Below are 23,543 nucleotides of genomic sequence, written 5' to 3'. Positions count from 1 at the left end.
GAAGGAAATCAAATCCCCCTGTGCATCGATGGAGCTCCGGATTCCAGAACAACCTCCTTCCAAAAAAAAAAAAAAAAGCTGGGCGCTGTTTAAGTGTTTGGGGTGCGGGGCTGTGATCTGCCCCCCCTTTTTCTCTGCCCCCCCCGTTCCACACACCGCTTCAGCACACTCCCCTTGACCGCCGCACTTCCGCCGGGGGCTGCTTGCCGCCCCGCCGCTGCGGGACAGACAACCCGTCACAAAATAGATCCTTACACAACCGGCTGCCTTGCTGAGCATCCCCTCCCCCTGGAGCCCCGCGGGGAAGGAAGCCGCCCTGGGGAGCCCGAGACATCAGCTTCCTGAACTTCTCCCGTACCGCAGCACTAAGCCAGCCTCCCCCCACCCCCCTGGAGAAGGATCTCCGCGCCCGGCTTCTGCTGCTGCCCCGGTGGGGTGGGCGTCCAGTCGGCTGGGAGGCGATGCCAGGCAGCCCCGGGGCTCTGAGCCAGCGTTCCGGCTCCTGCTCGGGATTTTCGTAAGTTGCAGCTTTCCTTCTGGGGGTCTTTGCACTTCCTCGTCAGAGATCTCCTCCCCTTAAACAAGCCGAACAAAGTAAGATCAGGTGCCTGCAAGCGTCGTTCTCCCTTTGAAATGGACGGATCAACAGTGGGGCGTTTTCTCTCCTGGAAAGCGATTTCGACTTCAAGTGTGAGGTCTCTAGAAATTGATCCCCCCCCCCCAACCCCCCGCCCCTCGCCGCCGCCCCCTCGTTTAGGTCGGGTTGGGAGAGGGTACGGAGGGGATTTTGTTTTTGTTAATTTACACATATTCTATCTATTTAGGGTTGCATCGTATTCATTCGTAACATTTGAGCAAAAAACAAAAAAAGCTGGAGATGAGGTGAAGTTGAGGTGCATTAGGATGATTGCTGGGTGTGAGTGCAAAGCACCCGTGCAGATTTTCAGTGCCAGACCAGCTTTTTGTGATTTTAATCGCATGCATATTTTATTATACAAAATACAATATTCATTTTAATTTTCATTATTATTATTTGCTTGATTTGGACGGAGAAAAATCCCCCCTGCCTAGCTCAACAAATGGTCAATAATTTCCCAGCCAGGTAATGTAATATTTCCCCACACATCTCTATTTTAATGTGAAATACATGGTGCTTTGGGACCAGACTGTGCAGACCTTATTCATGTGAGTCAGTAACCTACCCGCTGCCTTACTGACTTCAGTAGAGCTATTTGGAAAGGGCCACCTAGGTGAGCTCCACTATCTGGCCCTTGTTAAATAAGGGTCACAGTCCGCAAATTCGTTAGCATGCAAGTAACACTTACTCACATGAGTACTTCCATTGAGCAGAGTAATCACTTGTGTGCAGTTGCTGCATGGTTAAGTGTCTTGATAGGATCTGGCCTTAGAGCATGGATCATTATTTACTTTGGTCCACAGTTATAAGTCCTTTCTGTGGCTTTCCTCACTACCAGTGTCCAAAATAAATCACTATTTTTATTCGTTCTAGGATTTGTCCCTAACTGCCTTTATAGCAATCTCAGTCTAAAATGAGCATATAATAGCACTGTAGAATAATCTTAAAGAGACATTTAACTTAACAGCTGTTCCCATGAGGGCCATCTACTCCACATGCCTATCATTTTTATTGTCTGGGAAAAATGGGAAATAGATGGTAAACTAGATCTTGTTCTTTCTTTCCTCAGGATGTAGGAGGACAGATAAGGGACAAAAGGGAGACCAGTGGAAAAGCACTTGTGGACTAGGTGGACTATGGTGGCAGGAAGATGTTGGCCAGGAAGAGTATCATCCCTGAAGAATATGTGCTGGCACGGATTGCTGCTGAGAACCTTCGCAAGCCACGCATCCGGGACCAGCCCCGCAAAGCTCGTTTCATCGCCAAGAGCGGGGCGTGCAATTTGGCTCACAAGAACATCCGCGAGCAGGGCCGCTTCTTGCAAGACATCTTCACTACCCTGGTGGACCTGAAGTGGCGCCACACGCTGGTGATCTTTACCATGTCCTTCCTGTGCAGCTGGTTGCTCTTTGCCATGATGTGGTGGCTGGTGGCTTTTGCCCATGGAGACATGGATGCTAGCACCGAGAACTGTACAGGCAGTACTAAATGGACACCATGTGTGACATGTGTCAGGTAAAGTACAGTAGGAGGTGTAAGGAATAGCAATGATGTAAATGCCACGCTGCCCAAGCCTAAAACTAGGCTTTGGTTTACTTGAACTGTTCTGTACAGTATAGACAACTGAAAAGTTGAGTGTTCTCCACTAGGTTCCACCAATTCCTGCAAGCCCCCCAGGCTTGGGAAATATCATACCTCAGAATTCTTTGATGCCTTACCAGATCTCCCAAAAGCTGATAATGACAGAGACCCTGCTGCTTTTCAAATGTCTCTACAGTATGTTGATAACTTTCCGTATCTGTAGAGATAGAGCCTGCTTCAACAAAGTGGCCCTTAGATGTGTGTTGTAAATTGTTTAGTCCTGTCTACATCGATAACACTATCTTGAACACAGTGTGGTCCATAGTGAATTTCACACCATGACACAACAAGAAATGGCTTATCTTGAGAACTATATTTTGGCTTCGGAAAATCAGTCCAAACTTTCAAAGATGTCTACTGAATTTGGTTTCAGAGTAGCAGCCGTGTTAGTCTGTATTCGCAAAAAGAAAAGTGAAGTGAGCTGTAGCTCACGAAAGCTTATGCTCAAATAAATTTGTTAGTCTCTAAGGTGCCACAAGTACTCCTTTTCTTTTTACTGAATTTGGGTGCTTCATTTTCTGGCTTGTCCAACTTATGACACCTTAATGAGGCTTGAGTTCCAGAGAATGGAAAGCATCTAAATATTAGGCTTCTTTTAGATGTCTCTAGTTGGGAAGCCAAAAATGGAAGTACCCAAAATCATTAGTCACTTATGAAGATTTAGGCTATCAATTTTAATTACAGGACAAGTGCTGTGACACACTGCATCAGTATTTATCTCAGACAACAAGAACTAGTGTGAAAAACACTACCAGAGTGCTACGATAGGTGTCACAAGAGTGTGTTCTTTTCCTTTTACTACCAACACAACTCCCAGAGCATTTTCCAGAGCATCAGCCAAATGACTGATCAGGAGGGAATTCCATATATACGCAGTATGTTTACAGACTCCAAAGAGCTAACATTAATAGGAGCAAGCAATGAGACCATTCTGTGATATGTTGAATAAGATCCTTATTTATAGTACTTGTTCTTTGAACAGAAAGAGCCTGATTAACCATTGCCCTGTCATTTATGCCAGTGCAAGGTGGGTTTACAATGCTACTGAATCAGAATGGCTGCATTTTGCATGCATTTTGCATACACTTTGCATTGTTGTTGGGACCACACAAGGGGCAAGGTGGTATAGAAGTAGACTCATAATATCTGAGTGTCCACTTTTATCTCCCTCTCTGTCTCGGTGATGCAAACACCATGGTAGCATGTACAAAATTCCAAGTGGTATTATTTCTGGCCTAAAAAGGATGACATTCTTCACCCTTTCCCTTGTTTTTATTCTGCTTTCCTAAGTGGGGCTATTCTCCTTCCAAGCTGGACTAAACTTCATTACATTGATTGATTTTTCATTTGTTCATTCTTAGGAACTAGCTGCAAGCCAGAGCTTCTGAAATGAGCAATTATGGCTCAGATCACCTCTGTGAGGGAACTCTGTCAGGCTCCTTTTTCATGGCATCTCCTCTCTATTGTTCAAGGAAAGGCGGGGCAGGGTTTGCAGCAGCAGAAAGGGCTCCATCCCACAAACCTGCTGCTCTCAGGGGATCTGCCGGAAGGAAGGGCCATTGGGCACTGAGCTTTCCACATTTGGTCTGGGACTCCCTGCCTTGCCTTTCAGCTTCAAAGCAGCAGCACGGCTCCAATGGAGCCTCTCCTATGGGACTTTCTTGCTGGCTGCTACCCCGGACATCCCCTTCCCAGAGGACATTTCATGGCAATGGAACGCACATGCACTAAAGTTCACACTGATTCATGTTTTTTGAGGAATCCGCATGACACTCGGCCTTATGCCAGCTGGGGGTCACGTGAGCACAACAGCTTTTAAGCCATGCCTCCAGGCATGTCCCTAGTAGTCCCGTACACTAGAAGACTGCTTAACTGTCTGCTTCAGGCAGGTTTATGGCTGCTTTCTGCTGCCAGTGTGGTGCAAAGGGGCTGTATCCAGACCAAGGTTCTGGTCTTCTCTCTATTCCATCCACTGGCATTACCATTGATAAGCCTCCACCAATCCATGCAGGATTTAAGATACAAAATCCCTATTCAAACAATTCCAGTGAGGTCACTACATTTTACTGCAAGGGAAATGTGAAGGTTATTCATAGAATATCAGGGTTGGAAGGGACCTCAGGAGATCATCTAGTCCAACCCCCTGCTCAAAGCAGGACCAATCCCCAATTTTTGCCCCAGATCCCTAAATGGCCCCCTCAAGGATTGAACTCACAACCCTGGATTTAGTAGGCCAATGCTCAAACCACTGAGCTATCCCTCCCCCAGTTATAACTAACTGAAACATAGGCATGGGAACTATGGGTGCGAGGGGTGCTGCAGCATCCCAGGGGTCTCAGGTGCCGACCCCTTGCCTGGGGTCCTTGTTGCCCGCCCCGCACCCGGAGTCTCGGCTGCTGCCCCATGCCCAGCTCTGCTGCCACCCTGGGGTCTGCTGCCACTCTGTGCCTGGAGCTTTGCTCTCAGCCTCAGCTGGGGAGGGGGAGTTGGACAGGGGTTAGGGGGCTGGCTTTCAGCACCTCCACTATTAAAAATGTTCCAGCACCACTGAACTGAAGTGAATGAAGGATGAACATAACTTTTTGCTTTAGCACATGACAAAGAGCACATGTTGTCATATGGTATTAGTATCTGGAGTGTTTCAGGCCAAAAGGTAGACAACCATCTATCTTCTAGTCATGAAAAGTAATTTTTCATTGGCAGTAAATGATTCTGTTCTGTTAAAACTGGCTACCTATTCCAACAAAGTTATGGAACAAAAATATTGTCACTAATATTTTTAAGAAGAAAAACTGATTATCTGATCTAAAACGAATATTTGATATTGTCACTATATACAGTAAAAATAAAAATTAATAATAGCCAAAATTTTAAAGCCTGTGTGCCTAAAGTTAGGCTCTTAAACCATATTAGACATCTAACTAAAATCTTTCCATGTAGGTGCTAAAATGTGGCTTTAAGAGACACCTGGGTTTGAAATTTGTAATCAACACTTAGTACTCATAGAGCACTTTATGTTTTCCAAGTGCTACATAACTATTAACCACACCCCTCCATGGTAGGGTAAATATTGGTATCCTGCCCATATTCCAGACAGGCAGATTGTTGCCAAAGCTGAAATGGGAATCAGTGACAGACTTGGGATTATTACAATTAGGAGCTCCCTGGCTTTCACTTCTGTGTTCACATGCTCAGCTTGCTAGACCGTAGTTTCCTCAAGGACTGAGTTTACACTATAAAAATGTGGATTCTTTTTCAAATAAATCATTTTTAAAGGAAATTGGAGTATTTGAAGTTGCAGCCATTCACTTCGCTCTGCATGCAGCTGAATGTTCGTCACCCTTTCACTAGTTCCATTAAATACCATATTAACCCCTTCATTCCTGAATTCTTTAGAACTACGTGCCAAAAACAAAAACAAAAAACCCACAAAAACACATCACATTAGTGGTGACTCCCAAGAATGAAAAGCTTTTAAAAGCCCCTGGTTTTTAAACATGCTTATCAAATTTGGATTAGAGCCAGCGAGAACTCAGCAGTCTCATTACTGGGAGTCACTTCCTTTAAGATGAGTTTTCTCTTTCCACAGAAAAAATCTCCCTGATTTTGCATGTGCTATAAAACGTTTTGAATTCTTTTCGTGACTCCTGGTCCTCTAGTAGTTCGAAGGACTGTTCCAACTTATCCTGAAGACATAGTCAAAGGCTATGTCTACACTACCACAGTAAGTCGACCTATGCTATGCAATTCCAGCTACATGAATAAAGGAGCTGGAGTTGACGTACCTTAGGTCGAGTTACCGTGGGGTCTACACCACGGGGGGTCGACGGGAGAAACTCTCCCATCGACTTACCTTACTCTTCTCATCGGGGGTAGAGTACAGGGGTCGACTGGAGAGCGATCTGCTTTTGATTTAGTGGGTCTTCACTAGACCTGCTAAATTGACCTCTGGTGGATCGATCTCAGAGCCTTGATCCTGGCTGTAGTGTAGACCTGCCCAAAGAGTTAGTTAAGAGTTGATCAGGTTTTGTTCTTGCAAAACCAAACCTGAAACAAAGTATGATTCAGATTTACCTTTGTGGAAAGGACATATATATTTCATTAGCATAACTCCATTATATATGTAGATGTTACATCTGGGTGGACTGTAATACATGAAAAGGGCCATTGTCGTATTTGTTCATATGCATCAATATAAGATTCCATGTATGGCATGTCCAATAAATAATCCACTTGCTACTTATGTAGCATTCACATATAAGTTACAAACCTAGATCCAGATTTAAATTTTGAAGCTGGCCTTATCTTGACAGTGCCTTGAACCAAAACACTAGGTCAAACTACCCCCAACCTTTGGGAGATGAAGGGAATGAGTGTAGAGGCCCATTGTATTCATTCAGCTGCCTAGCCTCACTGGCTTACTCTCACTCATGAACAGCATGGTTGCTGCAGGAGCCATGCTTCTAGGGGTTCCCCTAGTGTGACTGTCCCCAAAGCCCACTGATGGGGCTAAAAGGTGCAGAGGGGAAAGTAGTGTAAGTTAACTCAGATTGTTCTCACTGCACTGCTTCCCCTCTCTGGTTTGGAGAGTGGGAGAATCTAGAAAAGTCAACCATATCCTCCACACTCCCTCCTCCACGCCCCCCCAATGCTGTGGAAGTGGAAGGTGTGGCACTCCTGACTCAGAGGTTTCATTGGGTGGAGAGAAAGAAAAGAACAATCCAAGAGTTAGAGCTCTCTGCCTGCTGACATGGAGAAGAATACGGACCATTAGGCAGGGAGGTTAGATGAAGAGAGAGAGAGCCAAGGCCAGAGAGAGAGTCAATGGTAGTATTCAGGATTTCCAGGCTCTCAGGTCTGTCCTTTGACCGTTAAACAATGGCTCTTGCTCCTGCAAATGTTGAGCATGCAAAACTGCCATGGAAGTTAATGGGAGTTTTAAGTGTGCAACAATTGCAAGAATGAGGCCTCTTGTTGCCTCCTATTCAGCGTACACTGTTAACTTTTCTACTTGAAGTATTTAGATAACTAATTGTATGCAACTTTCTCTGTAGGTCTTTCACTTCTGCTTTCCTCTTTTCCATTGAAGTTCAAGTGACCATTGGTTTTGGGGGCAGAATGATGACAGAAGAATGTCCCATGGCCATCACTGTCCTGATTCTGCAGAACATCGTAGGTTTGATTATCAATGCCGTCATGCTGGGCTGCATATTTATGAAAACTGCCCAAGCTCACAGAAGGGCAGAGACCTTGATTTTCAGCCGGCATGCGGTGATTGCCATTCGGAATGGCAGACTTTGCTTCATGTTCAGAGTGGGAGACCTGAGGAAAAGCATGATCATCAGTGCCTCAGTGAGAATACAGGTAGTGAGGAAGACGACTACGCCTGAAGGGGAGATCATCCCTATACATCAGCAAGACATCCCGGTGGATAACCCTATTGAAAGCAATAACATTTTCCTGGTGGCTCCATTGATCATTTGCCATGTCATAGACAAGCGGAGTCCTCTCTATGATATCTCTGCTAGTGACCTTGTCAACCAAGATTTAGAACTTATAGTGGTACTTGAAGGAGTAGTAGAAACCACTGGCATCACCACGCAAGCAAGAACATCTTACATAGCAGAGGAGATCCTGTGGGGTCACCGCTTTGTGCCCATCGTAACGGAAGAGGAAGGTGTGTATGCGGTTGATTACTCCAAGTTTGGCAACACGATCAAGGTAGCAGCTCCGCGGTGCAGCGCTAGGGAGCTGGATGAAAAGCCTTCCATTCTCATCCAGACTCTTCAGAAAAGTGAGCTGTCTCATCAAAACTCTCTGCGGAAACGCAACTCCATGAGGCGGAACAACTCCATGAGGAGGAACAACTCCATGAGGAGGAACAACTCTTCCCTCATTGTGCCCAAAGTACAGTTTATAACACCTGAGGGGAATCAGAGTATGTGTGAAACATGATACACAACCTCACATGAGGCTGAGTCTCTGATAAAGGTTGAGAGGCCAAAAATGTTTTTAAAGAAACAGAGACAAAATAGAACTGTACTGGAGCTATTTATTCTGTTACTTAGTGAAAGCATCACATAACAGCAGTAGGAAACACTATAGCACTAGGCATATTAATGAACGAATAATGGCACTCAGAGTAAAGGAAGCATGGTTCACTCATGTAATGTATTTTGTATTAATATGTGTTTTAGTGGCATGTTAGATTTCTTTCCTTTCAAGGAAATCTATCTGATACTTTTCTACAGACTGTCATAAAATGTGTTTTACTTTTTACTTCTGGATTACACACTGTCAGACAGTGGGCTGATTTTCAATAGCACTGTGCACCCAGTAGCTTCCAATTATTTATGTGGAATGCATGGATTTAAGTTTAGTAGATTCATTGATTCCAAATGCCAGAAGGGACTTCTCTGATCATCTAGTCTGTCTTCCTATATAACATAGACCATAGAACATCTCCAAAATATTTCCTCGTGTACATCAGATCTTGATTTAAAAATTGCCACTCCTGCAGCATCTACCATGGCCTTTGGTAAATTGTCCCAATGATTAATTACCCTGACTGTTAAAAAAAATATATGCCTTATTTCCCATCTAAATTTGTCTAGCTTCAACCTCCAGTCTTTGGATCTTTTTATACCTTTGGCAGCTAGATTGAAGAGCCCATTATCATATATTTGTTCCCCTTGTAGGTAATTATAAACTTTAATCAAATCACCCCTTAACCTTCTCCTTGATAAGCTAAATAGATTGAGCTCCTTGAGTCTATCACCACGAGACATGTTTTCTAATCCTTTAATCATTCTTGTGGCTCTTCTCTGAACCAGGTTATCAACATCCTTCTTAAATTGTGGTCACCAGAACTGGACACAGTATTGCAACAGTAGTCTCAGCAGTGCCAAATACAGAGATAAAATAACCTTTCTACTCCAATGCAAGTTACCCTGTTTGTGCATCCAAGGATCACGTTAACCTGTTAGTCACAGCATCGTTTTTTGGAAATCAAGTAAAGTGTTCATAAACAATTTCCTATTATCTTTCAATTTATTCTGATTAAATTCTTCATCCCAGCTGATTTGCCTCAGAATTGTTTTCAGCTTTGTGAAATTGGCCCTTTTAAAGCACCAAGTGAGTGTGTGTGTGTGTGTATATATGTGTGTGTGTAAACAAGTATAACTAGTTCTGTTTGCACACTATAAAGTTTGTTTTGGGGGTGGGGGGAATATCCTGACTCCACAGAAATCAATGGCAAAACACCCACTGATTTCAATGGGGCCAGGATTTCACTCCCAGTTTTTAAAATCTCGGTTCCACTGGTTTATGAAAAAATCATTAGTGACAGAAGGCCAGACTAACTAAATTAAAGCAATTAAAACCGCACTCTTTAGCACCACTGTTGGCAGCATCAGTTTGAGCACGAGACCACAGCTGATTGAGCACGAGACCACAGCTTAAAAGTGGTCATGCCTTGACCCCAACCTACCAGCTCTGTGGCCTATGGAAGTTTGAGCAAGTTCCAAAACCTGGGGGTAAGGGATGATGTTCGCTACCCCTAGGCCCCCTAATTGGTGGCAGTGCTTCCACCCCTACCTGCTAACCCTCTTGGAATGTGGCTAGTGAGCTGGTGCAGATAATGAGCCTGTCCATGTGTTAGAAGGGTGATCAATAGTATTCAAAATGGTCAGATCTGGGGATCTGTATCTCACCACCTTGCATCCATGGCCATGGCTATCAAATTGTTCAGAGATGTTTGTTTGCCCATTTGTCTGAAACAGGCAAAGCACCATTCTCCATAAAATAAAAAAAATAGCAATAATGACTTACTCTGCCTCCCTGGAGGGTTTTTCACCCTTCTTTCCCTTGTCTCATTCTATTCTCAACTCTTCACTCTTTGTCTTGATACTTCCTTTCTTCAGCCTTTTCCAGGGTCCCTTAATTTAATGTTTTTATATTATTTCACTCTCTAAATATGTCTGCTGAGATTTTTTTTTCTTCATAATGCTCTGTCTCATTTTGTCCCCCAATTTGGTCTCTCTCTCTCCCTCTCAACACCAGTACATTCTCTCTCCTTTTCCTTTCCCATCCGTCCCAATCATTCTACCACTATCATTTCTTATTGTTATTATCTATTTTTTGTATTGTGATAGCACCAAGGAGTCCCACTCAGGGACCAGGACCCCCTTGTACAAGGCATTGTACAAATGCAGAACAAAAAGACTGTCTCATTTTAATCCCATCTGGATCTTCTTCCCATTCCACTTCTAGCACCCACTCCCCTTGGGTGCTCTGCCCTCTCTGGAATGAGAGCCACAGCCAGGTCCAGCTCCCCCTCCACGGGTAGATGGAGAGTATATTTGGGAGGGTGAGCTGGTGACAGCTGGTGACTTTGCAGGTGTCACCATCTCAAGCCAGGTGACCTGAGCCCTCAGCACAGCAGGGTGAACTGATGACAGCACTGTTCCTGAGTGAGCAATGCAGTCTTGGGTGAGGGGGCATTAGGGAGCATTGCGGAGATGGTGGCATAGCACACGCAGTGTTCAGGACATCACCAGAGATCCATGAGGTTGGGAGCAGCATTCCCCGCAGAACATAGGGGCTCCACACAGATTCAAGCGCTGCCTTACAAAGCGGAAGATGCTGAGTGGGACTGATTTGGCCACTCTGTACGCCAGAGTTTCTGAAGCTCTTTTTCCTCCTTCCACAGGTTTTGCAACTGAGAGGGGTTGTTTGGCCCTGTTTGAGGTTATATACATTCAAAGGACTCCATCAGCTTAAAAATCTGAGAGACATTTTTCAAATATGGTTGCTTAAAGTTAGCTTCCGATTCCGTGTAGGGACCTAAGTAAGCAGCCTGATTTTGAAAAGTGTGGAGCAACCAGCAGCTCCCATTGAAATCAGTGCTTTTGAAAGTCTGGCCATTTATAGAGTTACCTAATTATGTGCACATATCTCTCTGAATTCTTTGTGCCTAGTATTATTACCCATAATACCTAGGGTTATTATAAGTGAAAGGCATTAAAGGAATACTATATTTCTCTCCCTTTCCCAGCTCATTTATTTTATGCATTTGACAGCATTTTGTGTATAATAAAATCTAGTGTACTCTGAATGGTCATTCAAATTTCCACGTTTTTTGTTTAGTCTTTCACACAGCAAGCAGTGGGAGAGGAAAATATTTTAGAAGAGGGAAATGTGATTGCAAATCCAAAAAAATTGACCAGGGGATTCAATGGCAGATGTAGTATCTTAAACTTTTTCTCTCCAATAAAATAGAGTAGATTACAAGTTGACTCTGCCCCTTTTAATAGAAATGTAAAGGAAGAATGTCTGTTATCTGCATGGAAAACAAAAACATCCAAGATTACAAAAGTAAGGATTTAAAAAAAAACACCCAAGTGTTTGGAAGGGCTCCAAAGCCTCATGCATCAGGGCATAAACCAATCTCTGAGTAATATGATCAGGAGGAAATTTTTCCTGATGGCTGTTTATTCCATAACTGCATGACGCTGTTTATGATGTTTATTCCATAACTTTTCTCTCAACCATTTGGTGCTGGCCACTGTTGGAGACGGGATACTACTCTAGATGGACCTTGGGTCTCAGCCAGTCTGGCAAATTCTATGATCCTCCTGTGGTAGAAACGTATGGCGAAATACAAATGTTTTGGAAATGTGTCTACTCGTCTGCCGCCTTCACCTCTTGTCCTTGAATATTTTCTTAAAACATCAAGAACAATACTGTCTAGACTATTAAGGAGCAATGCCAGAGTAGTGTAATGGTTACCATAGACTCAACAAGGCAGTTAAAAGAACATTTTGAACGCTGCATAGATTTTGAGAGGGAGGTATTATCATTTAAAGTGGCATATCTTTAAAAATAAAACTCTAAGGGCTCGGTGGTAGCTTTGGTGCCACTGCCCTGAGCAGAGGGTGGTGGTGGAGCTGACCCTCTTCAGGAAAAGCAACATGGAGATTGTGCCTCAGGCAGACAGAATGGGCCAGATTTACAAGGCTATTTAGGTATCTGAAGATGCAGACAGGCACTTAGTGGGATTTTCAAAAGCACCCAAGCAGGTTAGGCACCGATCTGTATATCTAGGTGCCTAAATAGCTTTGTGTGAGCTAATCTTCTTAGTACTCCTCTGTGTGCACAGGGTCTGAGGGGAAGTGGGGATGTACATTCAGTGCACCAGCCCCTTATTCTAGAGCAGAGCACTCTCTCTGGTGTAGTGGCCCCACTCCACCCCTGAAAAATCCATTCTGGGTTTTATATGACACCTAATGCATCTTAGGACGCAAATTATATTTGGTTCCAGGCAAAGTTTGATTTGTTCAATAAGCCTTTACTTTAACACAAAATCTTAATATATCAGTTAAATCCTTTCCAAGGCATGGGACAGCATGCACCTCACACCTGTCTTAACTTACTTCAGAGGAACACAATCACTTCATTCTATTATCGTAGCTGATTCATGCAGAACATTATGTTTTCCTTTATGTTTTTAATCAGGACAGTGGTATTCACAAACTATCACCAATTTTGGATATCTTTTCTTCCTTGAGAAAATAAGACATCTTGTGAAACCAGCTTCCAAATTCTTAAGTGATTATTATTAGCAAATGATTACTGAAAAAGCTGTTGGCATGAGACCAGAGTGGAGCTTTCGCTGGACCAAAACTTTTTAATAAATGACAAAAGGAGCAAAACTTTCATTATTTTTAACAACTTATGTACTCTACTATTCTCTGAGGAATGTCTGGTGTTTCCAGAGAGTTGAAGTGGGTTTGGAAGGAAACTTCAAGCAGTAAGTCCTATCCAATTAGGTTCTGATTTTGTTCTGGGCTATCATTGTGTACCAGTTTCATAACAGGACACATTTTGAAGAGCAGCACTGTGGTAAGGGTGGACCAACTTAAATATTCATGGTAAATAGGCCCAATGGCCTGTGATGTGATATTAGATGGGGTGGGATCTGAGTTACCCAGGAAAGAATTTTCTGTAGTATCTGGCTGGTGAATCTTGCTCATATGCTCAGGGTATAGCTGATCGCCATATTTGGGGTCGGGAAGGAATTTTCCTCCAGGGCAGATTGGAAGAGGCCCTGGAGGTTTTTCGCCTTCCTCTGTAGCATGGGGCACGGGTCACTTGCTGGAGGATTCTCTGCTCCTTGAAGTCTTTAAACCACAATTTGAGGACTTCAGTAGCTCAGACATAGGTGAGAGGTTTTTTGCAGGAGTGGTGGGTAAAATTCTGTGGCCTGCTTTGTGCAGGAGGTCAGACTAGATGATCATAATGGTCCCTTCTGACCTAAATATCTATGAATCTATGAATCTATGAAACTCCAAAAAGGCTCACATGCTTTATCAGAATTTTTCAAAACCTTTGTGATGACAGAATGCTTGGCTCGGGGATTCATAATGAGTTAGGAAGCGGTTCACTTCTAGAGTTTTGACTTATATCCAACCCAGGTCAGTATGAATGGAGACAAAATTGTTAATCTCAATGAAAATGATGTATAGGGCCATGAAAATGAAACTGAGAGTCAGGAACCTCTAAATTTTAATCCTGACTTGGTTACTGACTTGTTATGTATTCTTGGCCAAATCTAGACCAAAGCTGTTCTAAGTGAGACAAGCTAGAACAGAGGAGGGTCACCCAATAAGGAGAAGACATACAGGACCACAAATGGTCCTGAAAGGGCCCAGGAAGGCCAGGCCGCACTGAGGTTCACCTAAGAAGAGCTGCAAGCAGATTGGGGTGTCTCAGAGTTCCTGGGAAGAATGGGAGGAACTATTGCCAGAGCAATTTAGCTGGAGACTTGGATGACAGATGTGTCAGCCCAGGACCTGTAATTAACGATATTACCAGGAACCTTGTGAGAGTGTAGTGTAGATATTGTTTCAGGAAGCAAATTGGGAAGGATTTATATCTGAAGTCTAGTAAGTTCTTATCTTGATAATTTGACATTAATCATACATAGCAGTTACTAGAAATTTTGTCTCTGTGTAAAGGCTGAATCGACTGCCAGCGTAAAATGGTCCTGTATATAAAGATGGTCTCCTTTTGTCAACGATGTTTGCATAGCCAGAATAGGGGTTAAACCCTTTTTCTTCCCAATTTCCCCCTCACTTCAGATGTGCATGGTTTTAATAAGGAGGTACATTCACGGCTCTCCCAGACTAATCAGCGTGATAGGCAATAGTCTCTCCCATCCCAATCTACTTATGATCTGTCTCCTACCTTTGTCTTTAAACTGTCTTGAGAGAATAATGTTTTCCCACTTCCCTTTAAGTCGTCTTGGAGCTTGAAGAGGAAGATCTCTCACATGACAACTGCTCAGGTGACCTCTGTAAACATCAGATGAATTTCCATATTCCTTTGTCCATTTTCTCAGAGAACTTAATTCTACAGATGTAAGATTAATGCTGCTCTTGAGAAATAACCAGAGAGATTTAGGCACATGTAGTTAGAACATACCTTAGTGGGGCCTCTGACTGATAAAATTGATTCCCTGGCTTTCAGAAGAGATTATTGAGCTTTAAACTTGTGAGGTCTTCAAGCGGTTTCCTAATGAAGAAGCTCCTTTTTAAAGCACTGAAGGATTGCCAGTTAATAGTGGAGGAGATTATGGTCAAATAATTGGGGACCATAATAAGAGTTAAGGGAAGACAAAAATCACATAAATAGGTTTTGTAACAACCTCTTTTCCCCCCTACATTTTAATTCACACTAATAAACAGTTTTAACAGGAAGCATGATTAACCATTGGAACAAATTATCAAGGGAAATAGTAGATTCTATGTCTTTTGAGTCTTCAAATCAAGATGGGATGCTATGCTTTAGCCAACCACAAATTACTGGATTGAATAAAAGGGTAACAAGGTGAAATTATACAACCTGTGTTATACAAGAGGTCAGACTAGATGATCTGATGGTTCCTTCCAGTCTTAAAATCTATCTATAGGGAGACTCATTGTGAATTGATGACTTTTGATCCTGATCCAATGGAAAAACTCCATTGACTTTAATGAGTTTAGGATCAGGCTCTTACTGAATTAGTAACTTAATAAATACAATTAAAATAACCCCAGGATTATGCATCACCACATTGTTGATTTTATTGATACATTTAGTCCAGTATTAATTACGGATACTTCATAATGTACTTTTAAACATCATGCAGTATAGTTTATAAAAATAAGGACACCTTAGCAATCTGGGAACTCTCTCCAGCCTCTACTATGAAATCTTTGCTTAGCCATGTGGGTAAGAGATTCAAGTTTTATATGAATCAGCAGAGTGAGGATAAATGAAGTGCCACTGTACTGTGTTTATAATTTGACAGTACTTGAACTGTATTATTAATAACCTGTGCAGACTGTAAGCAAGGAATGACACTGAATTGATTTGTAAAGTCTTGTCACGGGTTAGGTCATAGAATCCTAGCTACCTAAGAGACTACATCTCTCTCCTTAAAGATAGGGTGACCATATGTCCCACTTTGGCCAGGACAGTATCCTTTGTCCCGTTTGCCCAGTATATTCCTCCGTGTCCCCCTAGGGCAAGAACGAACAGGACAAATGCCCAGTTTTGCCAAAAATTTTGTGACGTCCGTGACGTCAGCTCGGGTGAGCAGCAACACCAGGCGACTGGGGCCAGCCTTGAGTTTGGCAGGACTCAGGCCAGCCCCAGAGGCTGGTGGGGCTTTGGCCAGCCCCATGTGGCAGGGCTCAAGCAAGAGGTGATGCCAGGCAGTGTCTCATTTTCAGTTTAGGGAAATATGGTCACCTTACTTAAGTACCATTGCTATAGTTGCGTTAAACTGTAATAATAATAAACATTCGTTATAACCCCCAAACTTGGCCCTCCTTCGCCAAATCTTAAGTAATTCTTGTTCAATGCATAATTTGGGGGATGATCTCATAGGTTTTAGATCTTTGGTTTTGGTCTGATCAACAACCTGGAAAATATGTCTATTTCCACCAACTCATGCTTTTAGGAACATTCAACTCCAGAACTCCAAGGAAAACTCAGGGTCTGCTATATCATCTTAATAAATGAAACTTTTTTTATTTGTATTGAGAGCATTTGATAATTGCTCGTTGTCTGGGTGGCCAGTTTTAGATTTCACAGTATTTCCAGAATTATATTTTATAATAAGAGACATTCTATGCTCAGCCTTAGCCAGTATTTCTAAATGTTATAAACAGAGAGTAGTCATGGCAGATCAGACTAAATTGTTTCTTATAAGTGTTATTTTTTTCCATTCACAAAGAGTAACCATATTCTCTCAGTCTAAATTATTTTTATTTTAGATTAATGGAAGCAATGAAAGAGAAGAGAAATAATAAGAGCTCTGAGATAGATCTTTCCTGTACTCCAGCTACTTTTCACCACTTGTACACCAAGAAAAAAATAATGTAAAACTGAACCTGCCTTTTGAAAATGTTTGGCCAGAAAACTAGTTTTAAACTCTGTGTAGCTTGAAAGATTGTACCTTCCACCAACGAAAGTTGGTCCAATAAAAGACATTACCTTACTTACCTTGTCTCTCATATATCCTGGGACCAAAATGGCTGCAAAAATACCACCAAAAAGTTTTATGCTCAACAGCTTTCAAATGACAGATTTTTTTTCTGAGCATTTATGTTTTCAAGTGTGGTTCTAAATATTTCATGGCAGTCAATTTTTCCCATGAGAATAATACCACAAGTCTGCTCAAATATTAATTCAGATATTGTGATTAAAGATAATACAGAAAAGCAATAAACAAAGAACGAGTTCACATTTTCAAGAATTAAGTGATTACAGTGCCATTGCTTGTGAAATACCACTGTGGTTCTTTGGAGTTTTGTAATACACAACATTACTATGGTCATTTTTTTCCAAAATGTCGATTCTCCGTAGATAAATTAGATCATAAAATGCCTGTTGTTGGTTGGTTGGTAGTGACTGGTGGCCCCAAATACCTGCACTGGTGGCCAGGGCCACTTTTCACTACTGAGGCTCTGATTCAGCAAAACACTTAAGCACATGCTTAACTTTAAGCATGTGAGTAATCCCATCTGTATTTACAAAGTATTTAAGAATGTGCTTAACGTCAAGGTCAGGCTTAAGGCCCTGTCTGCAGACAAAAAGTTGCAACAGTTTAAGTAAATCAGTTTAGAAACCAAGGATGAAATCCTAGGCCCATGGAAGTCAATTCACCCCAACTGAGTTAAATTGTTGTACCAATAAATTAAAAACCAGCAGGATCTTATTAAAGGGAAAAAGGCAAAATACCACATTTATTGTGAATACAGAAAGAATCATAGTAAGCAGTTAGTTACAGCTGTAACATTCCATTCAATCTCATCTTTATTCACTCATTCATTCATACAAACACACACACACACACACACAGGTTCTGCAAGGTTGTTATCATAGTAAGCAGTTAGTTATAGCTATAACATTCCATTCAATCTCATATTTATTCACACATTCACACACACACACACACACACACACACACAGAGGTTCTGCAAGGTTGTCATCATAGTTACCAGCCTTAGAGTTGCTCATGCCAAGCCACTGGCCAGGTGGCCTGGACATGAGGAGGGAGCAGGGCCTTGTCAGATGCTCATCTGATGCTCCTGGAAGTTGGTTTGCAGAATCAGACCCCAAAGTTCTCACTTTTTAAGAGTCTATTTTTATAGGAATTTCTTCCTATGCCAGTCTATGGGAATTGCTTCATCATGCTGTTGCTGAATCAATCAGCAGATAGCACATTCCTGACGGCTCCAAGAAGTTATCTTGTTCTTTGGTTCTCCCATTCTTGAGGCTGTTGGGTGGATTCCAGTCTGCCCTCCGGGGGTCCTCTGGTTATTTCCACTTGACGCCTTCTTCAGCCGATGGACACTGGATTCTTAGGCTGGCACCTCCCTGATCATTCAGTTGTTATCCACACCAAGCATCCGTCCACATACATCCTCTATCTCTATTTTAATCACAATTGTTAATACAACAAAAGGGCGGGGAGTCTCTGGGTGCTGTTTCTGTTGTTAGAGTATTGCTTTGAGTCTCTGTGAATTGCTTTGAGAACAGATTCTGTCTTAGAATGTACTAACACAATTAGCAGCTTGCAAGTTTCACACATAGAGGGAGAGAAACAGTACCAAAACCCAAGAGACCTCTCAATTAGTAATACCCTGGAATTTAAACTATGGGGAATCAAACTCATTTGTGATTTTAATACAGAACTTCTTTAATATGATCCAACATAATCCCCCTTTTGACACTAAGATTTATAATCGTCAGTGTCACTTTCTATGTAGCCTATTCAAGAGAAGGTACTGTGAGGCAATTTGAGTTTGTGATTCCAATTCATGCCACATACACGATCCTAGTGATGTATCTTTACTACAAGGTTCTGGGGCAACAGGCAAGGTGAGGCACACCCACTTTTGAGGAGTCCATTCGGTACAACCTCTAGTGTCCAATAGCTTCCCTCCCTCCCCAGCCCACTGGCTCAAGGTCCAGGGTAGCCAGAAGGATCCCATGTGTAATATGGGGAGTGGGCTAACCTTCAATACCTTTGCCTCCAGGGACTGTTGGTGTGCAATTTTGACAACAGTTTCTCCCATTAACAAGTCTGGTTTTACAATACTGGAAACATATTGAATCCATTCATATTGATAAGTGTCAAACAATGATCTCTTTCTTTTTTAACAAATGCATCAAACCTTAATATTTCCCAATATGACCCAGAACATTTTGTGTTCCAAAGTAGCTAGTGCAAGTTTCTGCATTTCAGTGCATCCCATAGCTATGGCTGTGTAGTTTCCTATTTCTAATATTTTTTTTTCTTATGCATAAGCCATGTGGTAGTATTAAGCCATTGCCAAAGATTCCATCGGGCTTTTAGGTTACCCAGACCAATTTGGACCAAGTCTACATTGGCATGTACTTGTTTTTGTGTCAGGCTGTCCTGTAGCTGGGTCAGAGAGCTTAATTTATTTTTAAGTACCTGCAGGTCTTTAGTATTTTTTTTTTTTTAAACACACAACAGTGCTAGCAACAAGACAAAACATAGAACACAAAACACAATTTCTATTGTGACAGTAGATTCATGGTATTGGGTTGCTTTTCAGCTGGCATCAGCTTTTCCTGATTTTCTGAAAGACAAAAAGAACATGTTTCTACCCCTTTTTGGGGTGGCAGATTATTGCTTAAAATATTTCTTTTACAAATACCCTTGCTGATTGCAGGCAAAACAGAGGAATTGCCCCCGTATTTTCCTGTTTTTGTTCTATAGGCAGGCCAGGTTTCAATGGCTTTTATCTTTTAAGGGTTATGGGGAAATTATCCCACTGTTTAGTCATTAAATCCCTGAGTTTTCCTTCTTATACAGAAGACCAAGTTTATAATGTTTTTCCTGCTGTGTTAAGCTTTAAGTTTTATTTACAGGTAATAACTGAGAAGCATCATTACCATACGACCTTAAAGGGTTTTTCCAAAAATCATACACACTATACGTTGTTACAGGGATACTTATTATCATTAAATTTATTAAAATTATCTTGTTATCCCATGCCTTTTATTTAGGCAATTTGTTTGCTGACCAGGTGTGTCCTTTATCTGCAGCTCCTTTGTGCTGCTAGTTCTTTCCTTCCTTTATCATTTAGGTAATTTGCATTTTCACAGAAGCTTCCTGCTTTTGGATTTAAAGCCATCAGCAGCTCAGAGACTCTATCTTAAAAGGGACACAATCAGCTTTCACCAGAGTTTTGATTACTTTTAACTTCTGCTTCCAAAACACACAGCAATCTGAAAAAGAAAACCCAACCTATTGTGGCTCCCTTTGGAGCCCTAATAGCATTTTAATTAAGTAGCATGGTATGTTTGCATTTCTTTTGCCCCTTCTACAATATACCCTGCACATGTTCTGGGGCAAATGCACATTCCTTCCATAGTTTAACTTCTATAACATTATCCAGATCCATTTTTACATAAGGTGTCACTATTGCTTTTTTTGCTTACAGAGGTTTCATGTACCTTTATCAAAGTGACAGTCTGATTACTCAGAGCCATTTTAAGACTCAGTGTTTCTAACATTGCTTCTTTTTGTTTTGTGCACCTCACCCCTGCTGTTGCTTCAGAGGGGCACTGTCTTTAATTTTTTTTTTTTGTACTACAACTCTCATCTGCTATTTTGTTACAAAAACAAACAAACAAAAAGAATCCAGAATTTTTTTTTTTTATATTCTCCTGATTTTGACTGCACTGCTGCAGCCACAACTTAAAAACATTTTAAATTTTGTAAAGCATTGAGTTACCTTTTAAGGGTTAAATGCCAAATCCCAAAGCCAAACAACACTAATTACCTGTGTCTAGCAAAAAGGTCTGTCAGTTTTGCAACTTTGAATTAAAGAGTCAAATGGATTTTTAGTGGCATTATTTAAAACAAAAACAAAACCAACTGGTCCTTAGAACTTTACATATTTACACACACAGAGATAGATACATACACATTTTCTTTAACATCCCTTCCACACTGCTCTGGTTTTTTTTACATCTTACATTCCCTTTATACATTTGAGGCAGCTAAGTTCCAATAGAACCCTCTTATGTTCTTTTAGCAAATTTGACTAAATTGTCCAGTCAAATGATTTTAATCAGATAGTTTATTTTTGCCTGGCTAATTTACAGACATTCCTTTGGAAAAGGGCCCATTTTTCTTTCAGAATGGCTGCAAAGAAACCAAGAATGCTCTTTCTCTAACACTTTTCCTTTTTAACATTTTCACAAAGTTTAGCTGCTTAATTCCCTCCAGCCTCTGCAGAGTTAACTTTTTTTTTTTTTTAACTCTTTATCTTTGTAATTATGCCTGGGGGTGCCATACATAGGACCTTCTCCCCCTTTAGCTGCCTCCCTCCAGCCTCTGCAGAGTTAACTTTTTCACTCTTTTTGTATTCCTGGAGTGCCTCTTTCACTATTTTCAGCTGGCTTTGGGTATTTGTAGCCAGCACCTTCCAATTGTCTGCTCCCTTTTCCGTTTGTGCCTTTTCCTCTTTACATGAAGACAAGCGGAGGGAAGAATCCTTACATGCCTCACACAACAACCAAATTGCTGCTGCATCTCTTTTGGCAGCACTAGAAGGTTTGTATATGAGGATATACTGAGCCAATCTATCCTCCAGGTCCGAAATAGTGCAGACATCAGCTAGGGCTTGTTTAGTCCAAGGACTGTGCCCAAATTTTTGAAGGTTTTGTTTAAAAGGTGTAATTTCTTTAACAAAAGGTGAGGTTGGAGTTCCTTCTGACTCCATTCCTCCCTCTGGTACTGGCTTACCCTGTTTTCTTTTAAACATCTTAACATGGATATATCAATCTCTTTGTCACTGCTGGTATTACTTAGCAAGTGACACAGCCAAGATTCTGAAATCATAGCTTAATCTATGCGTTTTTCCCCTGCTACCTTCCCGGAGGCCAGCAGGTCCCCTGCTACCTTCCCGGAGGCCAGCAGGTCTGGTTAACCTATTTCTCCCCGCTACCTTCTCGGAGGCCAGCAGGTCCCCTGCTACCTTCTCGGAGGCCAGCAGGTCTGGTTTAATCTGTTTTCCCTGCTACCTTCTCGGAGGCCAGCAGGTCTAGTTTAATCTGTTCTTCCCTGCTACCTTCTCGGAGGCCAGCAGGTCCCCTGCTACCTTCTCGGAGGCCAGCAGGTCTGGTTTAATCTGTTTTCCCTGCTACCTTCTCGGAGGCCAGCAGGTCCCCTGCTACCTTCTCGGAGGCCAGCAGGTCTGGTTAACCTAATAGAAATGCCTAGCTCACTAGAGCTGGCGGTGTGCACACCAATATTTACAATAACTGAGGTCTTTTACCAATATTCCCCCTTTCGCAATTCTCCACCAAAATGTTATACCAATAAATTAAAAACCAGCAGGATCTTATTAAAGGGAAAAAGGCAAAATACCACATTTATTGTGAATACAGAAAGAATCATAGTAAGCAGTTAGTTACAGCTGTAACATTCCATTCAATCTCATCTTTATTCACTCATTCATTCATACAAACACACACACACACACACACAGGTTCTGCAAGGTTGTTATCATAGTAAGCAGTTAGTTATAGCTATAACATTCCATTCAATCTCATATTTATTCACACATTCACACACACACACACACACACAGAGGTTCTGCAAGGTTGTCATCATAGTTACCAGCCTTAGAGTTGCTCATGCCAAGCCACTGGCCAGGTGGCCTGGACATGAGGAGGGAGCAGGGCCTTGTCAGATGCTCATCTGATGCTCCTGGAAGTTGGTTTGCAGAATCAGACCCCAAAGTTCTCACTTTTTAAGAGTCTATTTTTATAGGAATTTCTTCCTATGCCAGTCTATGGGAATTGCTTCATCATGCTGTTGCTGAATCAATCAGCAGATAGCACATTCCTGACGGCTCCAAGAAGTTATCTTGTTCTTTGGTTCTCCCATTCTTGAGGCTGTTGGGTGGATTCCAGTCTGCCCTCCGGGGGTCCTCTGGTTATTTCCACTTGACGCCTTCTTCAGCCGATGGACACTGGATTCTTAGGCTGGCACCTCCCTGATCATTCAGTTGTTATCCACACCAAGCATCCGTCCACATACATCCTCTATCTCTATTTTAATCACAATTGTTAATACAACAAAAGGGCGGGGAGTCTCTGGGTGCTGTTTCTGTTGTTAGAGTATTGCTTTGAGTCTCTGTGAATTGCTTTGAGAACAGATTCTGTCTTAGAATGTACTAACACAATTAGCAGCTTGCAAGTTTCACACATAGAGGGAGAGAAACAGTACCAAAACCCAAGAGACCTCTTAATTAGTAATACCCTGGAATTTAAACTATGGGGAATCAAACTCATTTGTGATTTTAATACAGAACTTCTTTAATATGATCCAACATAATCAGTGCAATACTTTTGTGAGGCCATTCTTACATTGGTTTAGCTAAATGTTGCGTGTAGAAAAGATTTAAGTCTCATGGGACTTTAAGCCGTGCTCAGAAGCAGATTTACAATGAAACACACAGTGCCCTGGCACGGGGCCTCCCCAACTACAGGGGGCCCCAGGGCTGGGCAGTCGAGCACCGTCCAGCACCCCGTGCGGGGGCAGACGCTGTGGGGGAGAGCAGGAGGGAGCTGTTTAAGAGCCGTGCCGGAGGCACAGCGTGGGGTGCGCTCTCCCTGCCAGGGAGCCGGGTTCCTGCTGGCTCCCGGGGCTCCTGCTGCAGGCCACGTG

At 42.2% G+C, this 23,543-nt stretch overlaps 1 protein-coding gene and 1 long non-coding RNA gene across 2 annotated transcripts; one reads left to right on the top strand and one right to left on the bottom strand.

The window, feature by feature from the left end:
* Positions 1-261: 261 nt before the first annotated feature.
* On the top strand, positions 262-11,195 carry KCNJ8 (potassium inwardly rectifying channel subfamily J member 8). The gene is made up of 3 exons (XM_074949206.1): positions 262-517; positions 1,707-2,152; positions 7,333-11,195. Exons 2-3 carry the CDS (start codon positions 1,788-1,790, stop codon positions 8,231-8,233), a joined length of 1,266 nt encoding a protein of 421 aa, XP_074805307.1. The 5' UTR covers positions 262-517; positions 1,707-1,787; the 3' UTR covers positions 8,234-11,195.
* Positions 11,196-17,768: 6,573 nt separating this feature from the next.
* Positions 17,769-23,197, bottom strand: LOC141976550 (uncharacterized). The gene is made up of 2 exons (XR_012636124.1): positions 22,239-23,197; positions 17,769-21,740 (listed from the first exon to the last, which is right to left on the bottom strand). It is a non-coding gene; the product is annotated as an uncharacterized LOC141976550 (long non-coding RNA).
* Between the last annotated feature and the right edge of the window lie 346 nt (positions 23,198-23,543).

Source organism: Natator depressus, chromosome 1, assembly GCF_965152275.1.
Source record: "Natator depressus isolate rNatDep1 chromosome 1, rNatDep2.hap1, whole genome shotgun sequence".
NCBI classification, from domain to species: Eukaryota; Metazoa; Chordata; order Testudines; family Cheloniidae; genus Natator; species Natator depressus.
This window is presented reverse-complemented; position numbering and strand designations above follow the sequence as displayed.

Excerpts from the sequence above, each read along its gene's own strand:
- KCNJ8 (XM_074949206.1), top strand. The coding sequence starts at position 1,788 with ATGTTGGCCAGGAAGAGTATCATCCCTGAAGAATATGTGCTGGCACGG. Across the intron at positions 2,153-7,332 it reads CCATGTGTGACATGTGTCAG|GTCTTTCACTTCTGCTTTCC; the intron begins GTAAAGTACAGT and ends CTTTCTCTGTAG.